Source organism: Monodon monoceros, unplaced genomic scaffold (genome assembly GCF_005190385.1).
Source record: "Monodon monoceros isolate NGI ecotype Baffin Bay Population unplaced genomic scaffold, NGI_Narwhal_1 Super_Scaffold_22, whole genome shotgun sequence".
NCBI lineage: Eukaryota > Metazoa > Chordata > Mammalia > Artiodactyla > Monodontidae > Monodon > Monodon monoceros.
Genome location: NW_021703779.1, coordinates 17402607 through 17429998, shown reverse-complemented (window position 1 = coordinate 17429998; position 27392 = coordinate 17402607). Strand labels below are relative to the sequence as shown.

The following is a 27392-nucleotide window of genomic DNA, read 5'->3' as shown; positions in this document are numbered from 1 at the left end:
CAGCATTGATGAGTTGAGAAATTGGGCCTTTAAATTCTTGATGCTGTTCATGTCGTCGGTAGCATTGTAATGATTAAGAGTTGACAAAACCCAAATGAACTTATTTACAAAACAGAAATAGACTCACAGACATAGAAAACAAACTTATGATAACCAAAAGTGATTGGGGGAGGGATAAATTAGGAGTTTGGGATTAACAGATACACACTACTATACATAAAATAGATAAACAACAAGGACCTACTACATAGCACAGGGAACTGTATTCAGTATCTTGTAATAACTATAATGGAAAAGAATATGGAACAGAATATATATATATATATATATATATATATATAAAACTGAATCACTTTGCTGTACACCTGAAACTAACACAACATTGTAAATTAACTATACTTCAGTTTAAACAAAAAAGAGTTGACTAAAAACAAACATGGGGAGTGGCACTTGTAGTCAGGTTTATTTTCCAGGACTTCTCTCTTGAGCTGTAATATACCTGCTGCATAATCCAGGCTGCAAAATTCGATGCTCGTGGGGAATCGTGACAAGCCATTGTTTATCACGTGCATCCTCATGTGCATCCCTGCTGCCTGCACTGCGGTCCAAGCCTCCAGGTCCCTCTCCTGGGCAGTGGCAGGAACATCCCGAACAAGGGCACAGCTCACTGTGGCAGCGAGGCACAGTATGAAGTCAGCTGTGACGCTACCACGGAGGAGGGCCCAGGCGCTGGGAAGGCGAATCCGGTTGTAGTAACACTAAAGCCGATTTCTCCAGAATGCGGTCCTTGACCATTATATAAGTAATACTCATGAATGACCAGTTGTGACCAAGTGCAATAAATTATTTTTAATCCTAAAACTGCCATGAAGGTCATTTAATCTTTGATTCAGAAAGCACTTTAGGGTCCTGTAGAAGATGGGTGGAGATGCGGAGCTCCTGGGATGTTTCCCGGACTTGCGGGGAATTGCCATTTGTTCCATTTTATTTGTTGTGGATATTTAAGTAACAAGTACAGTAAGTCCCCTACATACGAACCTTCAAGTTACGAACTTTCAAAGTTGTGAACGTGCGTTCCATCAACGTCAGGCGTGAGTGAAATTGCAGCTGGCCCTCCGTCTCCTATTACTGGTGATCCTTCAGCTCTACCACCTCCCACCTCCTCTCCCTCCTCCAGTCAGTAACTCTTCTTGCCTGTTCACTCGATGCCAGCCCCTGGATGCCAGCTGTTGTACTGTACTGCTGTACTTTTCAAGGTACTGTACTGTAAGATTAAAAATGTTTTCTTTACTTCTTGTGTTTGTTTTTTATGTATTATTTGTGTGAAAAGTATTATAAACCTGTTACAGTATGGTACTATATAGCCGATTGTGTTAGTTGGGTACCTAGGCTAACTTTGTTGGATTTATGAACAAATTGGACTTACGAACGTGCTCTCGGAACAGAACTCGTTCGTATGTAGGGGACTTACTGTAAACAGGAGTACGTTATATTCCTTCTTTGTGATTCTAAAATGCTAAGATTGATATGGGAGCAAACTTAGCGGAAACGAAATCAAACTTGAGTGTTGTATTTTCTCAGTGTTCACCCGAGGAGCTCATACACGTCCCTCAGCAGTTGGCTCCTTCCAGAAAGTCAGATGTTCACTGTCTGTGTAATAATCGTGTCTACTTTTGTGCTTCTGCCTTCCCCTGGGAGCCGGACGGGGGGAGGCCCAGTGGGCTCTCTGCACGTTGCCAGACCTGTCACTTATTGCACCTTCTGACCCCTGTGAGGCCAGGCCTGGGGACGGAGGACTAGGGAGAGGGTTGGTTCTCTGGGGCTGGCATTGGGCCACTACCAGCCCAGCTTGGTGGGGGAGCGTGGCAGCCGCGGCTACTGCCCCTCGGCTCTCAGGATCGGGCCGTGTGTGTGGTACGGAGCATTGCTGTTGGATGATGTGTGCGTGCGCCCAGACCCAGGGTGCAGGCCAATGGGGTCCCTGGCACTCAGCGGACGGGGAGAGTGAAGTCTTTCATCGTGTTTTCTCTCTTGTAGGCATGGATGGATTTTTAAAATCTGATGAGAGACAACGACTAGCTAAAGAAAGACGAGAAGAAAGAGAAAAATGTCTTGGTAAGTTGTGCGCTCTGGCTGTTTAGGTCTAAGGGAGTGGAGATGTGATGATGTCTTTTCTCAAGACCCTTAGAAATTTGTGACTGAATGGGAAGAGAACTGGGACAGTTGCTAGGTGAACGTGGAAAACTGGGAGCAAACCCGCACTGCCACTGGCCCGTTCACAGTTGTTATATAATTCTCAGGACAGTTGATTTACTCCCTGAGCATGCGTTGAACCTCTGTTACTGGCACTGCGCTAGAGCTGTGGGTAGGATGCTGGAGAACGAGACAGTCACCGCCCCCGCCCGCTCAGGCGGCCTCTCCCCAGGGCAGCTAGAAGGGCCATGCTCGGGGAAATGGAGGAAGTCGGCACCGAAGGCCATTTCTGCGTTAGGACAGGGAACCCATTGAGAAAGGCTGTCATACCTCTTGCAGGCTATGGACAGATTCATCCAACCTGTTCCCCACAGGGTGGCACGAGGAAGGTGGAGTGGCTTCCCCAGGGCACTGAGACAGATGAGGAGCTTTCGAATCCTACTCCTTGAGTGCCTCCTGCTGGTCGGCCCAGACATTGCATCCTCCAGGGAACCCTTGCCTGCCTGGCCAGGTGGAGTTAAGGCCCTTAGTAAATGTCTCAGGAAGGAGGCCGGCCGATCCTGTTCATCGTCTTCTGTTTACCCTCACCCAGCTCAGCGTCTGGTGCGTGGTGTGTGTACAGCTAACGTGTCCCGAGTGAAGATACCCTGATAGCTCTCATTTCTCAATCCTGCGTGTGGCCTAGCCATTGGGATGAGTCTGACTTGATGGCAATGACAGGCAGAGCTCCCACGTGCGGGGGCAGTGAGTGGCCACTTTCCATGCATTGTCTCATTCGGTCTCCACAACACTGTGATGTTGCACGTGCGACATCTCCACTTCACAGAGGAGGAAACTGAGGCAGAGAGATGACGTGGTTAACATGTCCAGGGTCACCCAGCTAGTGGCGGAGGCGCCAGAACGCTTCATCTCAGTCACTTCAGCCTACGATCCCACCGGGCTCTTTTTTGGGGGTCACTCTTACTTCTGCGTTTTTGGTATTAATCCAAATGGTGTGGAGTGCTCTGGTAATGACACCTCTCTGCTGCCTTCCTTCCCCCAGCTGCCCGGGAGCAGCAGATCCTGGAGAAACAGAAGAGAGCCAAGCTCCAGTACGAAAAGCAAATTGAGGAGAGGTGGCGGAAGCTGGAAGAGCAGCGGCAGCGAGAGGCGCAGAAGAGGGCCGCCGTGGAGGAGAAGAGGAAGCAGAAGCTCCGGGAGGAGGAGGTGAGGGCTGGGCCCCAGCCGGCTCCGCAGTTCACGCTAGAACAGGAACAAAGAGACGGATCCATTCAACTTAGCTGGGGAGTCTGTGCTTCCGGGACAGACACGAGGCTGGAGGACGGGCTGTGAGGGTGGAGGATAACATGACCTTGTATTCACTGCTGGAAAATCAAATAGTCTACCTTCCGATACAGACATGCTAGTCTGTTTATATTTTAATGCATATTCTTGATTTAATCATCCTTTCTCTCCAGTTATCTTTTAAAAAAGAAATGGAATGTAATTATCCCGACAGAGTCCTTTATTACTAAACTCTGAAAATATATTTAGAAAGCATATTTGGGGTACAGATTTTCTTAACAAGTGTATTTTAAGGGTGTAATCATAGCCTTGTATCAGGTGATGATCATTTTTTATTCATAAAGTATAGTGACTCGTCATTTATTTTTATTTTTTTTACCACTTGTAAAAGCATAAATGTATTACAAATTTTCATACATGATTAGTAAGCAAAAAGGTAAATATTTATTGTAAGTAATAATAGATGGGAATGATATTTGAATGAATTACCCTTGAATGAAGGATTTGTTTATTTTTTATTTATTTATTTATTTTTTTGTGGTACACGGGCCTCCCACTACTGTGGCCTCCCCCGTTGCGGAGCACAGGCTCTGGACGCGCAGGCTCAGCGGCCACGGCTCACGGGCTCAGCCGCTCCGCGGCATGTGGGATCCTCCCGGACCGGGGCACGAACCTGCGTCCCCTGCATCGGCAGGCGGACTCCCAACCACTGCGCCACCAGGGAAGCCCCTTTAACTGTATATTTTTTAATTCTTTTTTAAAATTGGAGTACAGTTGATTTACAATGTTGTGTTAGTTTCAGGTATACAGCAAAGTGATTCAGTTATACATATATTCGTTCTCTTTTAGGTTTTTTTTTCTTTTTAAAAATCTTACTAAATTATTTTACTTTATTTTTTTAACATCTTTATTGGAGTATAATTGCTTTACAATGTTGTGTTAGTTTCTGCTGTATGACAAACTGTGACTCATCATTTAGTATGAACAATATAGAGGTTAATCGCCAACACTATAAGATACAGAGATGTTGGTATAAATTCAGCATTTTTTAAATCTATGAATTGTTATCCCTGTCTTTACCCTTTTGTCTTTTTTTAATTGAAAAAAAACACAAAAATGCTCACATACACAGAATTAGACCCATCTTTGCCCACAGAGCACAGGCTTTAATGGCGGCTTCTTTGTTCCTCTTAGTGAATGGAGGCCTGAGCCAGGGTCTTAGCCACAGTCGCTGTTGCTCTCGCAGCCCAATCACTGTCTGCCTTTGTCAGCTCCTGGTGCAAATCCTAGCCCTCCCACTAAGCAGCTGGCAGCCAGGGCCAAGTCTCAGACCCCTCCAGCTCGGCCTCCTCAGCCCAAAACAGAGGTGGTCATAGGAGTTAAAAGAGGTGACTTCTGAAAGTGCCAGCAAAGCACCTGGTACAGAGTAGTCGCTCAGAAATGTTAGCTTCCCTTCAGTGTCTTCAGCTGACCCTGGCTGAAGCAAGGTCAAGAGAGAGCTACCCAGGAAAGATCATGGCACAGAGTGTAGAGACCAAGAGAAAAGCCACGGTGCGTTGGGGCTGTTTCAGTGACGGGGTGGATCTCTCCTTTCCCAGCCTGGGTATTTGTCGTGAGTGCTGGACTTGTCCCTTAACTTCCCATCCTCCCTTCCTTGACTCACAGCTTCTCTCTTTTCTCCCTGCTCTCTCCATTTCCACTCCTGACCTCCTGCGGGATTGCTGATTGCAGGGAATGTGTGTCACTGCCGTTTCCAGGAAGGGGTGCTGTGAAGTCACGGGAGACGCTCCCTGAGCCTCTGCCACACCTGACAGTGTCACACGGGTCCGCCTTTGAGGGACCCGTGTGACAGATGAGGGGATGTCATGCCGGGTGATTGGTCCTGATGCAGCTGACTCGTTAGTGGCTGTGCTTTGGACAATTTCCTGTTTGCTTTGTGTGCTCCCTTTCACCCCTGGTGTGGTGATGGTGGGGAGTGGGGCAGGCTGCCTGCCCGTGGTCAGCACGAACACAGATCGAGCTTGCGCCCCTCTTCTCCCCACACACGGCAGGGCAGGGCTGAGAGCTGGGCCTCCCATGGGTGTAGAGCAACCGGAGGAAGCAGTGGGCTCCCTCCTGCCCTCTGAGCCCCCGGAGACCCAGGTGGAGCTTAGGGACTCTCGCCATGCAGGCTGGCCTGTTAATCACCTCGTCATCAGTGCTCTGCTAGTGCAGAGGTCCGATTGGCATTCTCATGGGTGATCTTTGGAGAGGACAAATAGGTCTCTGCTGCGGGAGCCCTTTCCAAAGGAAAGCCTTTGCATTTGCCCCCGTGGTTCGCTGGAGATCTTTGGGAGGGCTGCTGCCTGCTTGGCACATGGCTGTGGAGACTCTCCATCCTCTTCTCAGTGCCAGATTTAAGTCCTTTTTGTCAGGGCCTGTCTCTGTCAACCAGCGAGAAGCCTCCGCAGGAAGATGGTTCATTCCATTTTGCTTCTGTAGCTTGTTGGAAAGTGTTTGCATTGCCCACAAACTCCTGCCTCTGTGGGTCTGATATTAGGAGCTCATAAGAGGCGTGTTGACCCCTCAATCCCCCACCAGCCCTGCCCTGGCTCCGTGTGCCTAGGACTGTTTCCATGATGTCGCTCTTGGTAACGCCCCACAGCTGTGTGGGTGAGCCCCAGACTCGGTCTGGAGGCCTCCTCTCCACCAACACAGAAGTGGGCATCACAGCCGGCCTAGCTCCCAGAGGTGTCGAGGGCTGGAAGCTGGTCAGGCCTGTCCTTGCGAAGGGGGAGTCCAGTGTCCACTTGACACTCTGACCTTGAGCTCATTCTCGCTGGAGGCCCGCCTTCTCCTACAGGTGGGTTCTTCCAATCTTCACATGCCACACAGCTCCCAAGAATCAAGCTTCTGGAATAAGCTTTTGTCATCTGCCTGGGTTAAGGCTGACAGCACAATGCGCTCACCCCTTCTCCACTCAGGGGAGTATAGCTTCATGACTAGGGGCCCTGGAAAATGGTATTTGGTGAAGCCTCCTGCATGTTCCTCATGTGAAACAGAAGACCAGGAAAGACCTCTTTCAAAGAGCACCTTCATCTCTGTAAGTTACTTGAACACATCACAACTTCTCATATTCTTCTTGCTTGATACCGAACAAAACCCACCAGGCTGGGTGTAAAAATGAGAACTTTCTGAACTCAACTAAGCAAAAACTTCACTAAGCCGAGAGCTGATTGCTCTCAGAGGGCATTGGCTGGCATGGGGCATGGTGATTACGTGGCTTTCTGGCCAGATGTGGACGTCTGTTTGCAGGGAGAAGGGCCCTCCACGGAGCCCTGCTTAGGACCATTTGGGGGCTTGTCCCCATGCTGTCATCCCCAGAACACATGTAGTAAGGGCAGTGGAAAAGGCACAGTCAGCCCTCCACTCCTGCCTGAGACAGTTGTCTGGGTAACAGTGGCCAGGCCAAGCCCTGCTGGAGGCCTTTCATACTGCTCGGCCAGCTCAGTGCATCACCTTGGTCGTGGATCTCCTCTAAGTTCATCCAGGCAAGTCTAGGGCCAGAGCTCAAGGGGTCAAGGGTGAGTTGCCCTCATTCCTTCCTTCCACTAAGCCCCACCCAATAGAGGATATTCTAGGGACAATAATCTGCGTTGCCCTTTCCCCCTCCTCTGTTGATCATCAGATGATCCTCAGGAGAGCCAGAACTTGGCAGGAATTGCAGTATGCAGTATGCAGCTGTGATATTTATTAACACCGTTCTTCTGATGTGATTGAACTTTCTCGCACACGCTCTCTCACGCTCAGCCTTTCCTCTAACCAGTGGTTCTCAGCACCATCCCAGCACCAGCAGCACCCGCATCTCCTGGGAACTTAGGAGGAATGCATTGTCAGCACGCTCACCTCAGACCCGCTGACTCAGAAACTCTGGGGGCGGGGCTCAGCAACTGGTGATTTAACAAACCCTCCAGGGTGATTGTGATGCGGACTCACTCCCATTTGAGAACCAGTGCTCTAAACTGCCATGTTAGCAATCCTGCTCTTCAAACCTGGATTCAGTTAGCACTGGTTAAGGACTTACTATGCTAGTTGTTATCTTGTAGACTTGAATGATCTGTAATATAGGTAATATCATACCCATTTTATAGACAGCGGAACCGATGCCCAAGGATGACATTAAACGATTAACTCAGGGTCATGGGACTAAGTAGCAGGCAGAATTGGGATTTCAATTCACATCTGCTGATTCCAAACTAGGATTCTTTGCATTCCATCACACGAAGGAACAGAAAGATACACACACATGCTAGGTAATACGGGACTATATGGGACTAACCTCTAATAAGAGTGAAGTGAACCAGTTTTGGTTTTGACATGTTTGAAACATCCCATTCTGACAGCTTGGGTTTTATAAGTTCCCTTACCGTACAGCTTGGTTACCACCTATTTTTAATCATCTCTCCAAAAGTGGGTGACACAGAGTGACTGTGTCTTCTCTCAGGGATAGCATCATTTTCGTAAGTCTACGTACAGTTCAAAGGAATAAGAATAAATCTCTAATGGTAGAATTTGGAGCAGCTCAGTGGGTTAGGGGTAGATGACAGAGATATTTTTTCTAAAGGTAACCGAAAGGCTCAGGAGTAGGTCTGGCTTTGGATGAACATTCCCTTAAAACTATGCCCCTAGATAGCTATTCAGTGATTCGGTTGGCCGTGAGTCTTGGTGTTCTTTGTTCTCATAGTCTCCTAGTAGATGAAGGACTTTTTTTTTAAAATAAATTTATTTTTTATTTATTTATTTTTGGCTGCATTGGGTCTTCGTTGCTGTGAGCGGGCTTTCTCTAGTTGCGCCAAGCCGGGGCTACTCTTCATTGCAGTGCGTGGGCTTCTCATTGCAGTGGCTTCTCTTGTTGCATGCAGAGCACGGGCTCTAGGCACACAGGCTTCAGTAGCTGTGACACGCGGGCTCAGTCGTTGTGGCTCGCGGGCTCTAGAGCACAGGCTCAGTAGTTGTGGCGCACAGGCTTAGTTGCTCTGTGGCATGTGGGATCTTCCCGGACCAGGGCTCGAACCCATGTCCCCTGCATTGGCAGGCGGATTCTTAACCACTGCGCCACCAGGGAAGCCCAAGGACTGTCTTGTGAGGTCTTTCTGACATGTAGGCAATCTCCCATAACCCACTCAATACTAAATTCACTCTGAGGTGAAAGATTTCAACACTTAAATTAGGTCATTGGTGGGAGGCAGGGGATATGGGGATATATGTATATGTATAGCTGATTCAGTTTGTTGTACAGCAGAAGCTAATACAACATTGTAAAGCAATTATACTCCAATGAAGATATAAAAAAATCAGGTCATTGGTTAAATAATTGATGTTAAATCCATATAAAGGAATACTATCGAGCCCCAGTCTTGAGTGATCAGACTTCAGTCCTCAAATAGTCAAGAAGTTCTAGTTCCTCCAAGCCCTCATCTTTTCTCAGACAAACCGCTGGGGCTGGCTGTCAGAATTTAATGGGCCAGGGTCTTGAGAACAGGATTCTGCCAGAAAATGCACACTCATGGTTGTAGAGTCTCAGCCAAAAACTAGAGCGCAGTTAATAGCAAATACAAACCTGAGACTTACAGGAGGAAAGAAATCCCCTTTCTGCTCACAGGTCCCTGGAGAAGCTGTCTTTTAGCAAAGCGCTATTCGGAGGAAAAATTATGCAGAGGAGGCTGAGATGTGGAGAATGCTCATCTCATCCCTCTGGTGTGGACAAAAGGGATAGATCCAGGCACCTCCTAAGTGACCTTTTTGTGTTTCTAGTGAGTGAAATAAAGGAGCCTTTCCCCGATCCTTAAGTCACGGTCACTCAGTTGGTGCTGCCCTAAATTAATTTTGCTTGCTTGTTTATTTAAGCCATGAGAAAATAGCATCTTTTTGTTTTGAAGTTGGGCTAGGATTAGCCCAGTTCCTGCAGCACCTCAGGGTGGGGTTTTATGAGGGTGAAAAGGTGTCTGTGTAACCGCTTACCCTGTGGGCCTTCTCCAGTGGAGGCAGGGAGCGGATTTGGTATTTGCAGTGTCATTGCAGTGCCAGGGAAAGACTTGCCAGCCGTCAGGCCCAACTTTATGAAAAGAACAATTTGGTTAATACAGGGGAGTGCTTTTGATAAATGCTCTGTTAGGAGAGAAGCCTGGTGGTTTTTCTCTTCTGGCTAAAAACTGTTTAGTTCTTCCCCCCCCCCCCCCCCCCCCCCCCCCCCCCGCGTCTAGCTCTGAGAATGCATAGATGCTTGATTTTGTGGACAGAAGTTTCTCTACTTTTGTCTCTTGAATTTTGAAATATGCAGTATTATCCCCAGATACTACGTAGCAGAAAAGTGTTATAATGTAGAGAACAATTAATTCCCCTTTAAGACATTCTAAGAGGAAAATGGGACTTTGCAAAATGGACTTCAAAGTCATGGTGTATCCCCCCAAAAAGTTATGCTTAAGGCTATTAAAATTCAAATTATATTTCGGTTTACTCAAATCATAGTCCTTGATGCTTGTCAACAAGAGAGGATGCAGTTGGTTCTAGAGCACAATTCCAGTTCTCCTGGATGGGACAGGCCTCAAGGAGTTAATGCTTGTCTGGCATTATTCTTAAACAAATCAAGGCCTGGCTGCGGCAGCAGCCTCTCCCCTGAGAGGGAAGAGGTGCTGGGGCTGGGAGCCAGCACTAGCCGCCTTGTTTACTCTCCGCCCACTAAGAAGGCGCTGGCGTGGTGGGGAGAGCACGAGTGCCTGGGTTTTGGATGCTGAGCAGAGAGACCCGTCTGGTGACTCACCCCCCCACCCCCACCCCGCGCGGAGGTGCAGCAGTGCCGCGGGGCTGGGTGGTTAATCTTGCTGTCTCTTGCGTGAACCGGGCAGGAGCGGCTGGAGGCGATGATGCGCAGGTCCCTGGAGCGCACACAGCAGCTGGAGCTGAAGAAGAAGTGCTCGTGGGGAGCATCACTGGCCGCGGGGCCCGGAGGACGCGATGGTGAGTGAAGGGCTGTCCCTGCATCGCAGGGCCCGGTGGGGAGATCTTGGGGCAGGAGGGAGATCACGGGCAGACTGGCACCCGCAGGATCTGGGGGATGCTTTGTACCGATCTGCAGGTACCTTTTTCGGATGTGATGTTTAAAGCTGCCAAGCTTCCTGTGTATGCATTTCTTGCGAAGGGGGTCTGTTCATTCTTCTTGCTCACAAACAGCAGTTGATACAGTAACTGGGCTTTGAGGTAAAACAAAAGAAAAACAAAGAAAATGAATGTAGAGCCTGGTTAACCGGATCCACCTAGCAAGCCCAGAGGTGACCTAATTTCAGGGAAGGTCAATGACAGTAGGCTCAGTCATGGCTGCAGCATGACGGGGAAAGGCTGAGCAGCAGTAACCCCCATAAAAGGAGCTGGGGTTCTTCCCTCCACATTATTTATTTTTGTTGCTCTTTCAGTTTTGTTTTAAGGTGACTTATTTATTTCATTATCCAGTTCATACTCATCTTTAAATTTTCAAATGTTTAATGTATGGATTGTTACTAGTCCCTGGGTGGTTTTGCCCTCTTTTTAGTGTCTTTTCTGTGTCTGCCATTCTGTTATGCAGGAGCTGTATACCAGCTCTTTCTGAGAGCAAATGGGTTTACATGAGTGGTACAGTTTCTTGACTTTGCTGTATTGTGCTTTTAACCTTTTGTCAGTGAATATACTTTTCTTTTCTTTTTTTTTTTTTTTGAGACGTCAACAACCCATCTCAGTTACTTTTTCTAATTTCCTAATAGAAACTAGAGTCAACCAGAAATGGGGACTTTTTTCTTTTACCTGTCTTTGCTCTGATTTTTTTTTTTTTTTGCTGTGTAGGTGAATCAGGAAATACCCCACCCCCTCCTCTAGGTTTAGCAGCCAGCACCCTCCCTCCGGACCCAGGGACCGCTGCCGCCACTGCTGAGTCCTCCAACGGTATACCCGAGCATCACTGTGCCATGGCGTTTTGTGATGACTGTCCCGGTCACCCTCCTCCATCACTGTGTCTGTCTCAAGCACTTTTACAATTGATTTCTTAGTCTGACCCCTTAGAACTTTTTTCTAGAAAGTGAATGACGTGCCCATATTTCTTTGTTCGTCATCGTGGAGCGTGCATGCCTTACATCCTAGTACCCTGGAGACATTTCATCTTTAGCTCACTAACTTCAGCCTTGAAAATCTTGTCAGTGTTTGACTTCTGTGCGTTTAGATCTTCAACGCTCTCACGTATCATTGGTTTTAGGCATTAAGTAGTAGGGTATTCAATCACTTCTGGTTACCAGAACCTATAATTACACGGAGTTCTGGGTATTAATGTGATGGATTCCTGGAGAGGTGTTTGAGTTTACCGTACTAACACTGTGAATCCAAACAAGGAGATAACTTGGCTTTGTTCTTGATTTCCTCTCTCTAATAGGCTCTCTGTTTCATATACAGGCCTGGGAAATTCTTAGGGTCTAGGTCAAGAATAGAACTAGCAAAACCTTGTTCCCATTTAATAGTGACTTTAGAAATTCAACCCATCGTTGACTGGTAAAGAAAAAACAAGATGTAAAAGGGATACAATATTTCCCAGCCACCCAGAGGGTCAAATTATAGCATTAGGAATAAATATCCTTGGTCTCCAGCATTTCTTTGACAAAGAATAATTTTTATTGGTGTTGCTGAGTAGCAGAGACTTTGCCGCCTGGGCCGCATTCACTGTCATATGGGCACTGGCCTTCCCCCGACAGAGAGGGGCAGGTAGAGTTGATAATGACACCTTGGGAATCATACCCAGGGCCCTGGGACAGGGTGAGGTGAGTGTGGTACTCGACTGGAGCACTTAGTTTAAAAGGGAGTGGCAGAAATCTCAGTAATCAAGATAAAAGAATATTTTAATCAAAATTAATGAAGAACAGTCTGTGATGAACAAAATATTGAATTTGCAAAGACCAGTACCATGCTGAGCTATATCGGAGCCTGAGGCAAAGGGGGAAATGTGTACCCCTAGAGACATGGTTTTATGTAATTTCTAATGGTTATTTTCCCCAGAACATTAAAATACTCAAACTGAAACATTGAAAAGTAGGTGTATGAAAACTCATACCATTTTAAGTTTAAATATTTTATTTATACCCAAACAGACTGTATGATAATTTTACTTCAGTCTAAGTTATTTAAAAATTATTTAGGGTCATCACTTGGTCAGGAGAAACTGTCAAACATGACACTTCTCTCATTTGAAAACAAGGTGAGTAGAAGAGTAGATTTTGAAAATATTGTTGATGAGTTTGCTGCCTTTAGAGCTGGGGCCACACATCTTTCCTTTTGCCTCAAGCTCGGTTGTGGCTTGGCTGGCACTGTCAGCACCTCTCGGGTTGCTGCAGTCGTTTCATTTAGAAGCCCGTCTGAGATAACGGTGGGAAATTAAGAGTACCAAACCCAGGACCACATTTTAAAATCCTAACCATAAACAGTCATAGCCTTTGAGAAAGGGCCATTGTGACCCCATCTCTTGATAAAAGGAAGAAACCAACTGCTGAAGGTTGTTCTGCTTTAAATACAGCTCCTTGCTTTACAAATTACTTCTCTCTGCAACCTGAGCTCTAGATAACCTCAGAAAAAGTCCAGTTTCAGCTCCCCCAGTCTCAGTCAGATCGTGGAACATTTTGCAGTGGTGCTTTGTCTCTGGGTCCAGGTTGGTTTTGTTTTTGTGTGGCCTGAATTTACTTAAAAGTCCCTGGACACAAGGAAAGGGTTGGCTGGTGGGATTAGCATGGCTTTAGTTGAACAGCTGAGTGAGGTTGAACATTGGAATCAAAGAGAAACACAAAGTTGAGCAATAGAAGAGAAGAACTTGCTTCAGATGGATGGCTGCTGTGGCCCGGGCGTTCCCAGACGTGCCAAGTGGAGGGCAGGGAGCTGGAAGCAGTGTGCTGTGCCACAGTGGTTTTGGAGGCGCGTGGATGAGGACAGGAAGAACACTTTGGGAAATGTGTTTCTTAGTCTAGAGTGGTGTGAATACCAATGTCTTTAATGCATTTCTCTGCAGCATGTGACAAACTTTCAACATCAACCATGAATTTGCCAAAGCAGACGGAGCCTCCCATGAGTAAGCGCCTGTCTTCATCCACTGCGACAATGTCCTATTCCCCAGACCGAGGCAAGTGAACGTGTAGACCTGGTCTCTCCAGTTTTCTTCTTTCTAGTGTGAGCGTGTTAACGTCGGTCTTTGGGAGAGCCCCTCTTGAGCCTTCTGCAAATAGCCCCATTCTCCTAGCCTTGCGATCTGTGTGTGGGAGCCCCAGGGCCTCACTAATGGGACTTTGGAAAGTGGCAACGCGCTCTTCACAACCAGGTCATTGTTGAATAGGGACAGGAGTTCATGCTATGCTCCCAGTCTGAAAGAGACTTCCATTTTCCACGGTGCGTGTAGACGTTATCCTGGCCTGGGGTTAATTGACCAGTGGGCAGATGTGACTGTTAAAAAAGTAACTGCCCAGTTATTGGTGCGATATTGTTGATTAGCCAGAAACAGCGGGATTGATGAGGCAGAGGTACGTGGGAGACTTAGATGTGTGAAAAAAATGGGGCTCTGCTCTTGTCTGTGGTTTGTAAGCCTGCCCGTTTCTCTTTTGAAAACAGAAGTTCAGAACTAATATGAAATCTTTAAAAGGGCAAAAGGATGGGTGGCCTTTTCTGGCGCTCTGTTTTGAGGTGAGAGGTGGTATGTATAGGACGGGTGCCAGTTCCAGAAGCTGAATAGATATAAAACCAGCCGTGTTCTAATGGAGGCTCAGAGAAGGCACTAAAAGTCTGAATTGCTACCTTTCAGAGTTTGTAGGCTAAGGAAGGGAGGGAAGCTCTCCATGCATTAAATGCGTATCCTAAAGCATCACTGAAGAAGTGTCAGGTGCCAGTGGAGTATTTAACACATCGAGTCATCACCGGAGGTGAGCAGGAGGATGTTTGTGACTCTGAAGAGGCCAGTGTGCGTTCCCGGTCTTTTGCCACTGGCTTTGACCTTGCACCTCCAGCACAGAGGTCTGTCATGTGTGTCAGAGACCCCATAAGTGTCAGTGTTGAAGCTCGCTGATGCAGTTCATGGGTAAGCGCTGGAAACCTTGAATTAACTAGGAGCTGGATGAGAAAACATCTGCATGCTTTTAATTCTGTATAGCTGTTCCATCTGTGAGTATATCCCATAGGTTTTCATTAATTCATATGGTTACAAGTTGATGTTAAATTCATATTTGCATTGATTAATGTGTAAAGATAATCAGTATGTTATTATATATTGTTGGCAACTGAATTATCTGCTTGTGGATTAGTAATTGAAAATTTGAAATTCCCAAGCCATTTACTGGCTAGTGGATACCCAAAGAAGACGAAGTCATTGAAAAGTTAATCCATTATCATATAATATGTTCTGAAACCATCAAAATAACATTTCAGTCACTGAATTTTAGATTATGGATACTACTACTTCCATTAAAGCTGATAATTAGTTGGCTATTTTTTTTTAATGTTTCTTATTTAATTTTTGCCCTTACTTGCTTGGGAACAGTATGAAAGGATGCATATCTCTACATTAACAAAATCAGTGTGTTATGAAATATTTCCTAACAGAGGGCCTAAAACAAGTGTTTTGTAGGAGTAATCTTTTTTTCCAATGTTAGATCTACTTGGTGAGTAAACGGTTTCTTGAGTCCATATGACATCTTGGAATACGAGCTAATTCTCTTCGGGTGATACAGGTGATACGCTAATTCTGTAATAGCATGTTGAATGAATTCTGGCACCCCAAGAGAAGTAACACACTCTCCCAAGCTCTAAATGACACAGCATCTGTTTTCTTTTACTGTGACAAGCTCCAAAGCCATCCTTTGCTACAATATTTTTTTCTTTCCACGTTCGTTCTGCCACCCAAAAGTTGATTTGCATCATGCACTGTGTTGTTTTAGGCATTTTATTTTGTTTTGTTTTAATTTCGCTTTTTAAAATTTTCATTTGATTCCATCCCTCAGCTCATCGCACGCACCTTAGTCCCATGGAAACCTTTCTTGTTATGCGACTGTTGACACCCACACAGGCTTCTTTAGCCAGAAGCAGAAGTGCACTCATGCTCTCTGAGCAGGCCAGTCACTCAGGTAAAAGAGGCCAAGCTGGTGACACTGAGGAAAATGCCCCAAATGGTATTGGTTGGCCTTTGAGTTATTCCTGAATTTTTGTATCTTGCTTCACATTTGTTGGCTTCATGAAATGTCTTCTTTGGTTAATAACATTTTCTACCCACCACTGTTTTATTGTTGCTATATTTCTTTTCTCTCAAGTGTCACGGAGGTGAGTAAATTATTTTATGAGTGAGGGCATGTGGATTAGGGGAGAAAAATCCATCTCATGAGCTATGGCGGTTAGTAGACTTTTTTAAAAAGACGGTTTGGTAAAATAGCCTATAAACTGCAATCTCAGAAGTCCCATAACCAGCTCTACCACTTACTAGCTCTTACCACTTTGGGTGAGTTAATTAACCTCTCTAAGCCTCAGTTTCCTCATCTCTAAAGTGGACTAATTTTAAATTGTCATGAGGATTAAATGAGATAGCACAATGATGGACACAGTCAGAACAGGTATCTAGAGCCTCACTACTCAAGGGGTGGTCCATGGACCAACAGCGTTGGTATTACCTGGGAGCTTGTAGGAGGGTGGCCTCTCAGGCCCCGCCAGACCTACACACTGAAGTCCACGAAACAGTGGGCCACACCGTCAAAACCCTTCCTTGACCAAAGCAGATCAAACCATCATGGCAAGTTTAATGGGGACTAAAAAAAAAAAAAAAAATTAATGGGCACTAGTGTTCCCTGTGAGTTTTGCAAGTGAGTAATGCTGTGTCCACATTAGGGCATGTCTGGTCTCCGTGTCAGTTCCCAAGATATAGTGTATTCAGTGAGATAACATATAAATGACATATTGTCCTCTACCTAGTTCTATCTGTTTCCAAGTAGTTGTGCTGTTTCTGCAGAGAATATATACAAATGGCCAATAAGCGCATGACAAGATGCTGAACATCCTTAGTCATTAGGGAAATGCAAATCAAAACCATAATGAGATACTACTTCCCACTACTAGGATGGCTAAAATTCAAAGAAAAAAAGGATAATACAGTTGACTCTTGAACAATTTAGGCGTTGGGGTTACCAGCCCGCCTCAGTCAAAACTCTGCATTTAACTTTATAATCAGCCCTCTGTATACTTGGTTCCCTATCCGCAGATTCAACCAGCCACAAATAGTACCGTAGTATTTACTATTGAATAAAATCTGCGTGTAAGTGGACCCATGCGGTTCAAACCTGTGTTGTTCAAGAGTCAACTGTAATATGTATTGGCGAGGATGTGGGAGAAATTGTAACCTTTATACACTGCTGGTGGGAACGTAAAATGTGCAGCTGCCTTGGAAAACAGTCTGACAAGTTTTTCAAAATGTTAGAGTTACCACATGAACCAGCAATTCTGCTCTTTGGTATAGAGTCAAGGAAATTGAAAACATACACAATGAAGTATACAAGTATTCTCAGCAGCATTATTCAGATTAGCCACAATGTGGAAACAGCCCAGATATCCAACAATAGATGAATGGATAAACAAAGTGTGTTTATCCATAAAGTGGAATATTATTCAGCTATAAAAAGGAATGAATTACTGATACACGCTACATGATGAACCTTGAAAACATTACGTTCAGTGAAAGAAGCCAGGCAGAAAATGCCACAAGTTTTATGATTCCATTTTTATGAAATGTCTGGAATAGACAAATCCAGAGAGACAGTAAATAAGTGGGTACTAGGCACTAGGGGAGGGGGAAGAGGAGTGAGTGCTGAATGGGCACAGGGTTTCTTTTGGGGGTGTTGAAACTGTTCTGGAATTAGACTGTAGTTATGGTTGCACAACCTTGTAAATATGCTAAAAACCACTAACTTGTACACCTTTATGGTGTATGAATTCTATCTCAAACAAATAAACACAAAATTCCTGGCAAGTAGGAAGTATCCCCATTTTGAGAATGAGAAGTGTGTCAGGAGGAGTTCTCCCAGGCTTGATGATTCTCCAGGAGAGCTCAGAGCTATGATTTATTACAGCAAAAAGCTGCAGAGCAAAATCAGCGAAGGGAAAGGGTACATGGAACAAAGTCCAGGGAAGACCGGGCACAGGCTCCCGGTGTCCTCTCCCAGTGGAGTCACACAGGACACGTTCCCCCAGCAATGAATTAGCACATGTATGAAGTGTTGCCAACCACAGAAGCCCATTAGAGACACAGTGCCCAGAGTTTGTAGTGGGGGCTGGTCATGTGGGCACCCCCTGCCAGGTACGTACCCAAATTCCAAACTCAGAAGGAAAGCAGGTGTTCAGCGTAAGTCATGTTGTTTGTACAAACAACTTAGGCACAGTGAGCCACTCTTACCAGTTAACGGTGGGAACTCTGCCCAAATCCAAGTTCCCCGATGCCGGGGCCAGCGTGGTAAGCAGGCCTTTCCAGGGAAAGCAGCTAGGCCTGCTGTGTTTTTTCTGTTCTTCTCTGCACAGTTCACCCCCTTGGTCCTTGGCCACGGTGTCTTTACAGCAGAATTATTATCAATAGGAGCTCGTATAGCAGGCTGAGGCCAACCTACCGTGTGGATCTCACTTATGCCATGTAGGGGTGCTGGACTTAGACAGTTAAGACACAGACCAGTCACCATCAAGGTCTGTCTTAGAAAGCCAGCTGGCTTCCTCTGTAAGTTTCCATATGAACCTCTTCTACCTGGCCTGAGGCATCAATTCAGGCCCAGCCAGCGCTGGGCAGTAAGATGAAGCTGGCCCAAAGCCATCCAGGGCTGAGGCAGTGTCGTGATGGTACAAGTACAGTCCCCGAGAGCACACATGTCCCCTGGAAACAGAGTTTATGATGTTCGGGCACCCCACGCAGGACGTGCATTGGGCAGGCAGTCCAGGCTCACAGGGCCCCCAGCTCTCAGTCCTTGCTTTCAGAGGCACTGCCTGAGGCGGTCCATTCTAAACAGTTCTGCGAGCGACACTGGCTTCATCTCCGGCCGAGCGTGGACTGCGTGTGGAGGTGTTGAGCGGGGACTGCGCAGGAGCTGGCCTGCCCCTGCCGTCTCAGGTCACGCTGTCACCTGCAATCTGTGTGAATCTGAAGCGCTGGCAGCAGCTTGCAAAGGCAGTGTGGTTTTCCTTCAGCAAGAGGGGAGAGTTCCCAGAAACAGTTCCGGAAGAGAAAGATCGTGAATGCCCCTCCCCTGGCCCTCCCCTGCACCACTCCAGTGGGGCTGGGTTTTGTTGTTTTTCTCCATTGTTATCAGCATGCCCCTTTCCATAATCACAACTTTACATTTTCTCAGTCTTCCTCTACTCTAACATGGACCTTTCATCTGGAAGGGTTGAATGCAAGAAGGACAAGAGCGTTTTTATTTAAAAAAAAAAAATGTGTCCAACTTAAGCAGAATGACACATCCTGCTCAGAAACTGGGACAAAATCCTGAACTTTCAAAAAATTTCAAACTAGGTTTGCATCACCCCCCGTCTCTTTCATCCTCTTCATTTATCCAGTGAGCAGCCTAGAAAAGATCAGTCCCTTTTCAAGGACAGGTGCATTGAACAAGTTGCCTTTCTGAGGTGTGCGTAGCAGGAGAAGGGCAAGGGAAGTAGAGTCAGGCTCTCGGTCCGTTGTTAACAAACCGTAGCCAATCTGGAAAGTCAAACACCAGACGTCTTGTCTCGTCAGCAGTGGTGCATCCCCCAGAGTGGGTCGAGCCTGCTCGTTGAGGTGGACGGAGGGGTCACACTCCCTTCAGTGCCTTTTCCCAGCTTGCAGCTCTGGCAGGAATTACAAGTTAGAAATGCAGTCAGGCTCCACATCAGAAGTCGAGAGCCCACCAGCAGCTCCGTGTTGGATGGTCCCATCAGAGAACGAGCCCTTTCCTGTGTGCATTTGTCTGTGACCCGGATGGTCCAGCCAGCATCTGTGATGTTTTCTCAGGTTAGGGCCCCACGGAAGGGTGTTCTGTATCTACAGTGGTTCCGGGTTGATTTTTAAAACTTCAAAAGTGTGTTTCTGTCTGGAGATTGCCTCTCTTTTTACAACTCCCTTTTCCCAGAGGCTCCATTATGCAAAAATCACCAGGTATGGAGACTTGTTCTGGTTCCACTACTCAGAATTTAAATTCCAGCCAAAGCACTGGGGGTAAAAAACAAGGAGGTTGTGTCCCACTTCCACTTGGAGGAGAAAGTGAAAACTAAAGGCATCACCTGGGCTGCGCTCTTCTCCTCACTTAAGCCAGCATGGCCAAAAGCAGCCAGAGGATGGAGCAAGCCAGCACTTGGAGTTCCATGGGTCATCTTCAGATTCCATAGGTATTTCACCTCTCACAACAGACAGCAGCTTGGCTGCGGTTTCCTCTGGTGGGGGGCTCCATAGCCACCAGGCATCAGTGGGTCGTCATCCTCCGCCCCTTTCTCCTTCCTTTTACCAAACAATGCTTTTACTATACATCAGGGAATCAGGGTCTTTCTCAGGATTCCTGCTTCTGACGCCAATTGTGTCAGGGGTCCCCAAGACCACCCCGGGTTCAGTGATTCGCTAGGGGGATTCAGAGGACTCAGCATGTGGTGGCGCTCGTAGCTGAGATGTTCCAGCGGAAGGCCGCACAGCACAATCAGCACGGGGAATTGGCGCACGGGCGAGTCCAGAGGACACCAGGTGCAGCTTTCCAGGAGTCCCCTCCCAGTGGAGTCACACAGGATGTGCCTGAGTCCCCCAGCAGCGAGCTGCGACAACACGCGTGAAATGTTGCCAACCAGGGAGGCTCGTTAGAGACCCAGCGCCCAGCGCTGGTCACATAGGCACCCCCTGCCAGGCACATACCACATTCCAGACTCAGAACAAGAAAGCAAGATCAGTCATGTTGTTTGTACAGACAGCTTAGGCACAGTGAGCTACTCATCAGTTAATGGTGAGAACCCTCCTGAAATCCAAGTTTCCAGGTGCTTACAAGGGTCAGCCTGGTGAACAGGCCCTTCCAAGGACAGCAGTCAGGTCTGCTATGTTAACTGTCTCCTGTACAAGGAAATTGACATTTAGAGAGGTTAAGTCACCTACCCAAGGTGATCCAGCTATTAGGTGATGGTGCTAGGTCCATCTGGCTCCAAAGCCCAGATTTTGAACCCCTGAAATGAGCTGTACTCGAGCATTGAGTATGGGGGTCTTTTAAGATACGGTCTATTCTGTGTACACTAGAAAAAGTGTGGTGGTATTTTGAGAATGTGGATTGCCCGTGTCACATTTTAACAGAAATGTGGTGTTCTTCCCAACCCTCTGTTCCCCCTACTTTTTCCATCTATGCTCCCTGTGTCTCTGGGTTTTATACTGTAACTCTCTAGTATCCCATGCCTGTCCTCGTGTAGCTCCTGCTGGCCCCCTTAAATCTTCCTACAAGTCTTCTCCCACTCGAAATGCCGAGAAGAAGAAGACGACATCTACATCTGGCGTAGGAGATGCTGGGAAAGGAGCCCCTGCAGGAGCGGAGGCCTCTCCGGTAGGTTTATACCCACTCGCCCCTCAGGACTGGTTTATCTGACAGTGTGATTACTCCCTGCACTTGACCTGGGGTCTATTTCCATCTATCTCCAGGGACTGCTCAAGGGGCAGATTTGGTTTAAAACTGCACCCAACCTTTGAAAATCATTTAACTTTTTGCACCCTCCTAAATCTTAGTGCCTTGGAACAGATTCCTAAAGCCCTTGTCCTCGTTATAGCCTGTCCTCCGGAGGACGGGCGTCAGAAGGAATGTTCCGAGTGCCCTTTCTCTGCTTCTTTAAGGATGTCTGATTCTGGGCCAGTCTTGCCTCTACAGGCAACTAGAACTGAAGTTCTAGGTCAACCTTCATCCACAACAGTGGGCTTTAAACATTTTTGTCGTCATGGTAACACTCAGTAAGGCAGATGTTGAGCAGGTACCCCCGATTGTGTAGATTTGTTTAGAAGTTATACATGCCATACTACCTTCACTAGTTACACTTGCTATGTAACAAATTACCCCAGACCTTAGCAGCTTAAAGCCAATGTTTATTACCTCACTGGTTCTTTGGGTCAGAAATTGAGGATGGCTTAGCTGGGTGCTTCTGGTTCAGGGTCTCTCATGAGGGTGGGGTCAGGACGGCAGCCAGGGCTGCAGTCGTCAGAAAGCTTGGCTGGGGCTCTTCCAGGACAGCTCACTCACGTGGCCCTTGGCAGGAGGCCCCAGTTCCTTACTGCATGGACCTCTCCAGACAGCTGCTTGAGTGTCCAGATAACATGGCAGCTGGCTTCCCCTAGAGCAAGAGATCAGAGAGAGAGAGACAGACCAAACCCACGCTTGAGGAGAAGGGAACTGAGCTCCACCTGTTAAAGCAAGGAGCATCAAATGACATCCAGACTCATTTTAAACACCACATTACCATTGGGCATTTATTTTATAACACCATATTTATTTTGTTAATCCAGTGTGATCCCAAGGTTCTCACAGGAGAAGTGAATGTTTCAGACCCTAGGGTTTTACTGCTGGGTGGATTCCTGTGGAAGGGGGCTAATGTATGTAGGCATGGGGGCTGCGTGAGGATTTGCTGCGGAAAATCACAATAGGGAGAGAAGGGGACCACCGTTGCAGACTGCCTGCCGCGGGCCAGTCACAGAGGCCCATGTGAGGCAGGCCATGGGGAAGACATAGAGGGATGGAGGGGTTGCAGTCCCCGTTAAACTGCGTACACTGTTAAGGTCCCCAGCTCCCTGTCTTGCACCCACCTATAGCTTTTTTTTTTTAAAATAGTGATTGTATATCTTGGTACTCGTTCCAGCTTCTATATGTCCAGGACCATAATCTGGTTCCATTGTTAGCTTTTTGTAAGATAACAAGGAGAAGGCGGTCTTTATGTTTTAAAGCTGAGGGGTTTTTTGTTTTTTGTTTTTTTAACTGAATGACCTAAATATGATGACCCCCTGGTGCTTCTCTGCAAAGATTCCCATTGTGAGAAGCAGTATAGCTCCGTATGGTTCCTTCTGAAAGAAAGCTGTGCATTGCTTCTATCTGGGGTATTTTTAGAAATTGTAGAAGTAGTGGCAGTCATGGGCCATGGACGTCCTATTCTGTGTCCCCTACAGACGGAGAAGATGAAGAGGGGGCCAAGAACAACAACTTCCGTTCCCAGCGTGGGCCTCATGTCCCCTCTGAGAAGATGCGATTTTCCAGCAGGCGTTTCTAAGAGGTCGTCTTCTCCTGTGACACCCAAGTAAGCATCTTTCCCCTTCTCCATAGTCGGACGGTTAAAGCAGTCTGGGGGGCTCTGTGCCGTGTGCCTCTAGCTCCCCCACGAGGCGTGGCCAGCCCGCCGAGGTGTGCTGTGTATCTTCTAGATAAGTGTTGTGCTCTTGAGGGCTTTGCTGCCTGGTAAATACTGGACTCTGATTTACCAAGATGAACCCATTCGGCGTGTTTTCTTCAGGTCCATTAGTCCCATTCTACTTTTCTGGCATTCCCCTTCTTTCTCCTTCAGCTGCATCTGGAGTGACGTGACTGCACTGCGCTTGGGCTCTGGAGCCCCTGTGCTCCACACTCGCTCTCAGGCCCTCTCTCATTTTTTTTTTTTTTTTTGCGGTATGCAGGCCTCTCACTGCTGTGGCCTCTCCTGTTGCAGAGCACAGGCTCCGGACGCGCAGGCTCAGAGGCCATGGCTCACGGGCCCAGCCGCTGCACGGCATGCGGGATCTTCCCGGACCAGGGCACGAACCCGCCTCGGCAGGCGGACTCTCAACCACTGCGCCACCAGGGAAGCCCCCCTCTCTCATTTTGTCTCTTTAACAGAGAGACAATAATAACTTCTCAGTCACCATCAGCTGTATGTTTTCCTAATGAAGCCAGTGAAAAACTGTGTAACTGGAAAACGAATTTACACTGTGTGACCACTGACTTAAGTCTTTAAAACATTTTACTGCTAGTAACTGACAAGAATGACTCAGTAAATAACTCATTCCAGCAGTAGAATGGAAACATGTTCAGCAGTACTGAGAGAGAAAGAGAAATATGATTTTAATTTGGAAAAAAGGAAACTCTTTATATAGAGAGAATCATATAAAACTTGTTTGGTGCATCAGTTTGGTTCAGAGAACATAGGATAGTACACAGATTTAATGAACACTTGGGAATTTTTTTTCTTTTCTTTAACCTTTCTTTTTCTTTTGTTTAATTTTTGAATTTTATTTTATTTATTTTTTTATACAGCAGGTTCTTATTAGTCATCAATTTTATACACATCAGTGTATACATCTCAATCCCAAACTGCCAATTCATCTCCCCACCCTCCCTTCCCCCTTGGTGTCCATATATTTGTTCTCTACATCTGTGTCTCTATTTTTGCCTTGCAAAGTGGTTCATCTGTACCATTTTTCTAGGTTCCACATATGTGCATTAATATACGATATTTGTTTTTCTCTTTCTGACTTACTTCACTCTGTATGACAGTCTCTAGATCCATCCACGTCTCAACAAATGACCCAATTTCGTTCCTTTTTTATGGCTGAGTAATATTCCATTGTATATATGTACCACAACTTCTTTATCCATTCGTCTGTCAATGGGCATTTAGGTTGCTTCCATGACCTGGCTATTGTAAATACTGCTGCAGTGAACATTGGGGTGCATGTGTCTTTCTGAATTATGCCTTTCTCTGGGTATATGCCCAGTAGTGGGATTGCTGGATCATATGGTAATTCTATTTTTAGTTTTCTAAGGAACCTTCATATTGTTCTCCATAGTGGCTGTATCAATTTACATTCCCACCGACAGTGCAGGAGGGTTCCCTTTTCTCCACACCCTCTCCAGCATTTGCTGTTTGTAGATTTTCTGATGATGCCCATTCTAACTGGGGTGAGGTGATACCTCATTGTAGTTTTGATTTGCATTTCTCTAATAATTAGTGATGTTGAGCAGCCTTTCATGTGCTACTTGCCCATATGTATGTCTTCTTCGGAGAAATGTCTATTTAGGTCTTCTGCCCATTTTTGGATTGGGTTGTTTGTTTTTTTAATATTGAGCTGTGTGAGCTGTTTATATATTTTGGAGATTAATCCTTTGTCCGTTGATTCATTTGCAAATATTTTCTCCCATTCTGAAGGTTGTCTTTTCGTCTTGTTTATGGTTTCCTTTGCTGTGCAAAAAGCTTTGAAGTTTCATTAGGTCCCATTTGTTTATTTTTGTTTTTATTTCCATTACTCTAGGAGGTGGATCAAAAAAGATCTTGCTGTGATTTATGTTAGAGTGTTCTTCTTATGTTTTCCTCTAAGACTTTTATAGTGTCTGGTCTTACATTTAGGTCTCTAATCCATTTTGAGTTTTTTTTTGTGTATGGTGTTAGGGAGTGTTCTAATTTCATTCTTTTACATGTAGCTGTCCAGTTTTCCCAGCACCACTTATTGAAGAGACTGTCCTTTCTCCATTGTGTATCCTTGCCTCCTTTGTCATAGATTAGTTGACCATAGGTGCGTGGGTTTATCTCTGGGCTTTCTATCCTGTTCCATTGATCTCTGTTTCTGTTTTTGTGCCAGTACCATATTGTCTTGATTACTGTAGCTTTGTGGTATAGTCTGAAGTCAGGGAGTCTGATTCCTCCAGCTCCGTTTTTTTCCCTCAAGACTGCTTTGGCTATTCGGGGTCTTTTGTGTCTCCGTATAAATTTTAAGATTTTTTTGTTCTAGTTCCGTAAAAAATGCCACTGGTAATTTGATAGGGATTGCATTGTATCTGTAAATGGCTTTGGGTAGTATAGTCATTTTCACAATATTGATTCTTCCAATCCAAGAACATGGTATATCTCTCCATCTGTTGGTATCATCTTTAATTTCTTTCATCGGTGTCTTATAGTTTTCTGCCTACAGGTCTTTTGTCTCCCTAGGTAGGTTTATTCCTAGGTATTTTATTCTTTTTGTTGCAATGGTAAATGGGAGCGTTTCCTTAATTTCTCTTTCAGATTTTTCATCATTAGTGTATTGGAATGCAAGAGATTTCTGTGCATTAATTGTGTATCCTGCTACTTTCCCAAATTCATTGATTAGCTCTAGTAGTTTTTTGGTGGCATCTTTAGGATTCTCTCTATATAGTATCATGTCATCTGCAAACAGTGACAGTTTCACTTCTTCTTTTCCAATTTGTATTCCTTTTATTTCTTTTTCTTCTCTGATTGCCGTGGCTAAGACTTCCAAACCTGTGTTGAATAATAGTGGTGAGAGTGGACATCCTTGTCTTGTTCCTGATCTTAGAGGAAATGCTTTCAGTTTTTCACCATTGAGAATGATGTTTGCTGTGGGTTTGTCGTATATGGCCTTCATTATGTTGAGGTAAGTTCCCTCTATGCCCACTTTCTGGAGAGTTTTTATCATAAATGGTGTTGAATTTTGTCAAAAGCTTTTTCTGCATCTATTGAGATGATCATATGGTTTTTCTCCTTCAATTTGTTAATATGGTGTATCACATTGATTATATTGAAGAATCCTTGCATCCGTGGGATAAATCCCACTTGATCATGATGTATGATCCTTTTAATGTGTTGCTAGTATTTTGTTGAGGATTTTTGCATCTATATTCATCAGTGATATTGGTCTGTAATTTTCTTTTTTTGTAGTATCTTTGTTTGGTTTTGGCATCAGGGTGGTGGTGGCCTCATAGAATGAGTTTGGGAGTGTTCCTTCCTCCGCAGTTTTTTGGAAGAGTTGGAGAAGGATGGGTGTCAGCGCTTCTCTAAATGTTTGATAGAATTCACCTGTGAAGCCATCTGGTCCTGGATTTTTGTTTGTTGGAAGATTTTTAATCACAGTTTCAATTTCATTCCTTGTGATTGGTCTGTTCATATTTTCTCTTTCTTCCTGGTTCAGTCTTGGAAGGTTATACCTTTCTAAGAATTTGTCCATTTCTTCCAGGTTGTCCATTTTATTGTCATAGAGTTGCTTGTAGTAGTCTCTTAGGATGCTTTGTATTTCTGCGGTGTCTGCTGTAACTTCTCCGTTTTCGTTTCTAATTTTATTGATTTGAGCCCTCTCCCTCTTTTTCTTGATGAGTCTGGCTCATGGTTTATCAATTTTGTTTATCTTTTCAAAGAACCAGCTTTTAGTTTTATTGATCTTTGCTATTGTTTTCTTTGTTTCTGTTTCATTTATTTCTGCTCTGATCTTTATGATTTCTTTCCTTCTGCTAACTTTGGGTTTTGTTTGTTCTTCTTTCTCTAGTTCCTTTAGGTGTAAGGTTAGACTGTTTATTTGAGATTTTTCTTGTTTCTTGAGGTAGGCTTGTATAGCTATAAACTTCCCTCTTAGAACTGCTTTTGCCGCCTCCCATAGGTTTTGGATCGTCGTGTTTTCATTGACATTTGTCTCTAGGTATTTTTTGATTTCCTCTTTGATTTCTTCAGTGACCTCTTGGTTATTTAGTAACGTATTGTTTAGCCTCCATGTGTTTGTGCTTTTTACGTTTTTTTCCCTGGAATTGATTTCTAATCTCATAGCGTTGTGGTCAGAAAAGATGCTTGATATGATTTCAATTTTCTTAAATTTACTGAGGCTTGACTTGTGACCCAAGATGTGATCTATCCTGGAGAATATTCCATGCGCACTTGAGAAGAAAATGTAATCTTCTGTTTTTGGATGGAATGTCCTATAAATAACAATGAAATTTATCTGGTCTATTGTGTCATTTAAAGCTTGTGTTTCCTTATTAATTTTCTGTCTGGATGATCTGTCTATTGGAGTAAGTGAGGTGTTAAAAGTTCCCCACTATTACTGTGTTACTGTCGATTTCCTGTTTTATAGCTGTTAGCAGTTGCCTTATGTATTGAGGTGCTCCTAT

General features: G+C 45.5%; 1 protein-coding gene across 1 annotated transcript in view; it reads left to right on the top strand.

The window, feature by feature from the left end:
* Positions 1-27392, top strand: part of MAP7D2 (MAP7 domain containing 2) — a 174678-nt gene that overhangs the window by 50696 nt on the left and 96590 nt on the right. The window contains exons 2-7 of the mRNA XM_029240426.1: positions 2038-2115; positions 3236-3399; positions 10362-10473; positions 11329-11427; positions 20932-21062; positions 22664-22791. Of these exons, the coding sequence (XP_029096259.1) occupies positions 2038-2115; positions 3236-3399; positions 10362-10473; positions 11329-11427; positions 20932-21062; positions 22664-22791 (712 nt within the window). The remainder of the gene's footprint in view (positions 1-2037; positions 2116-3235; positions 3400-10361; positions 10474-11328; positions 11428-20931; positions 21063-22663; positions 22792-27392) is intronic.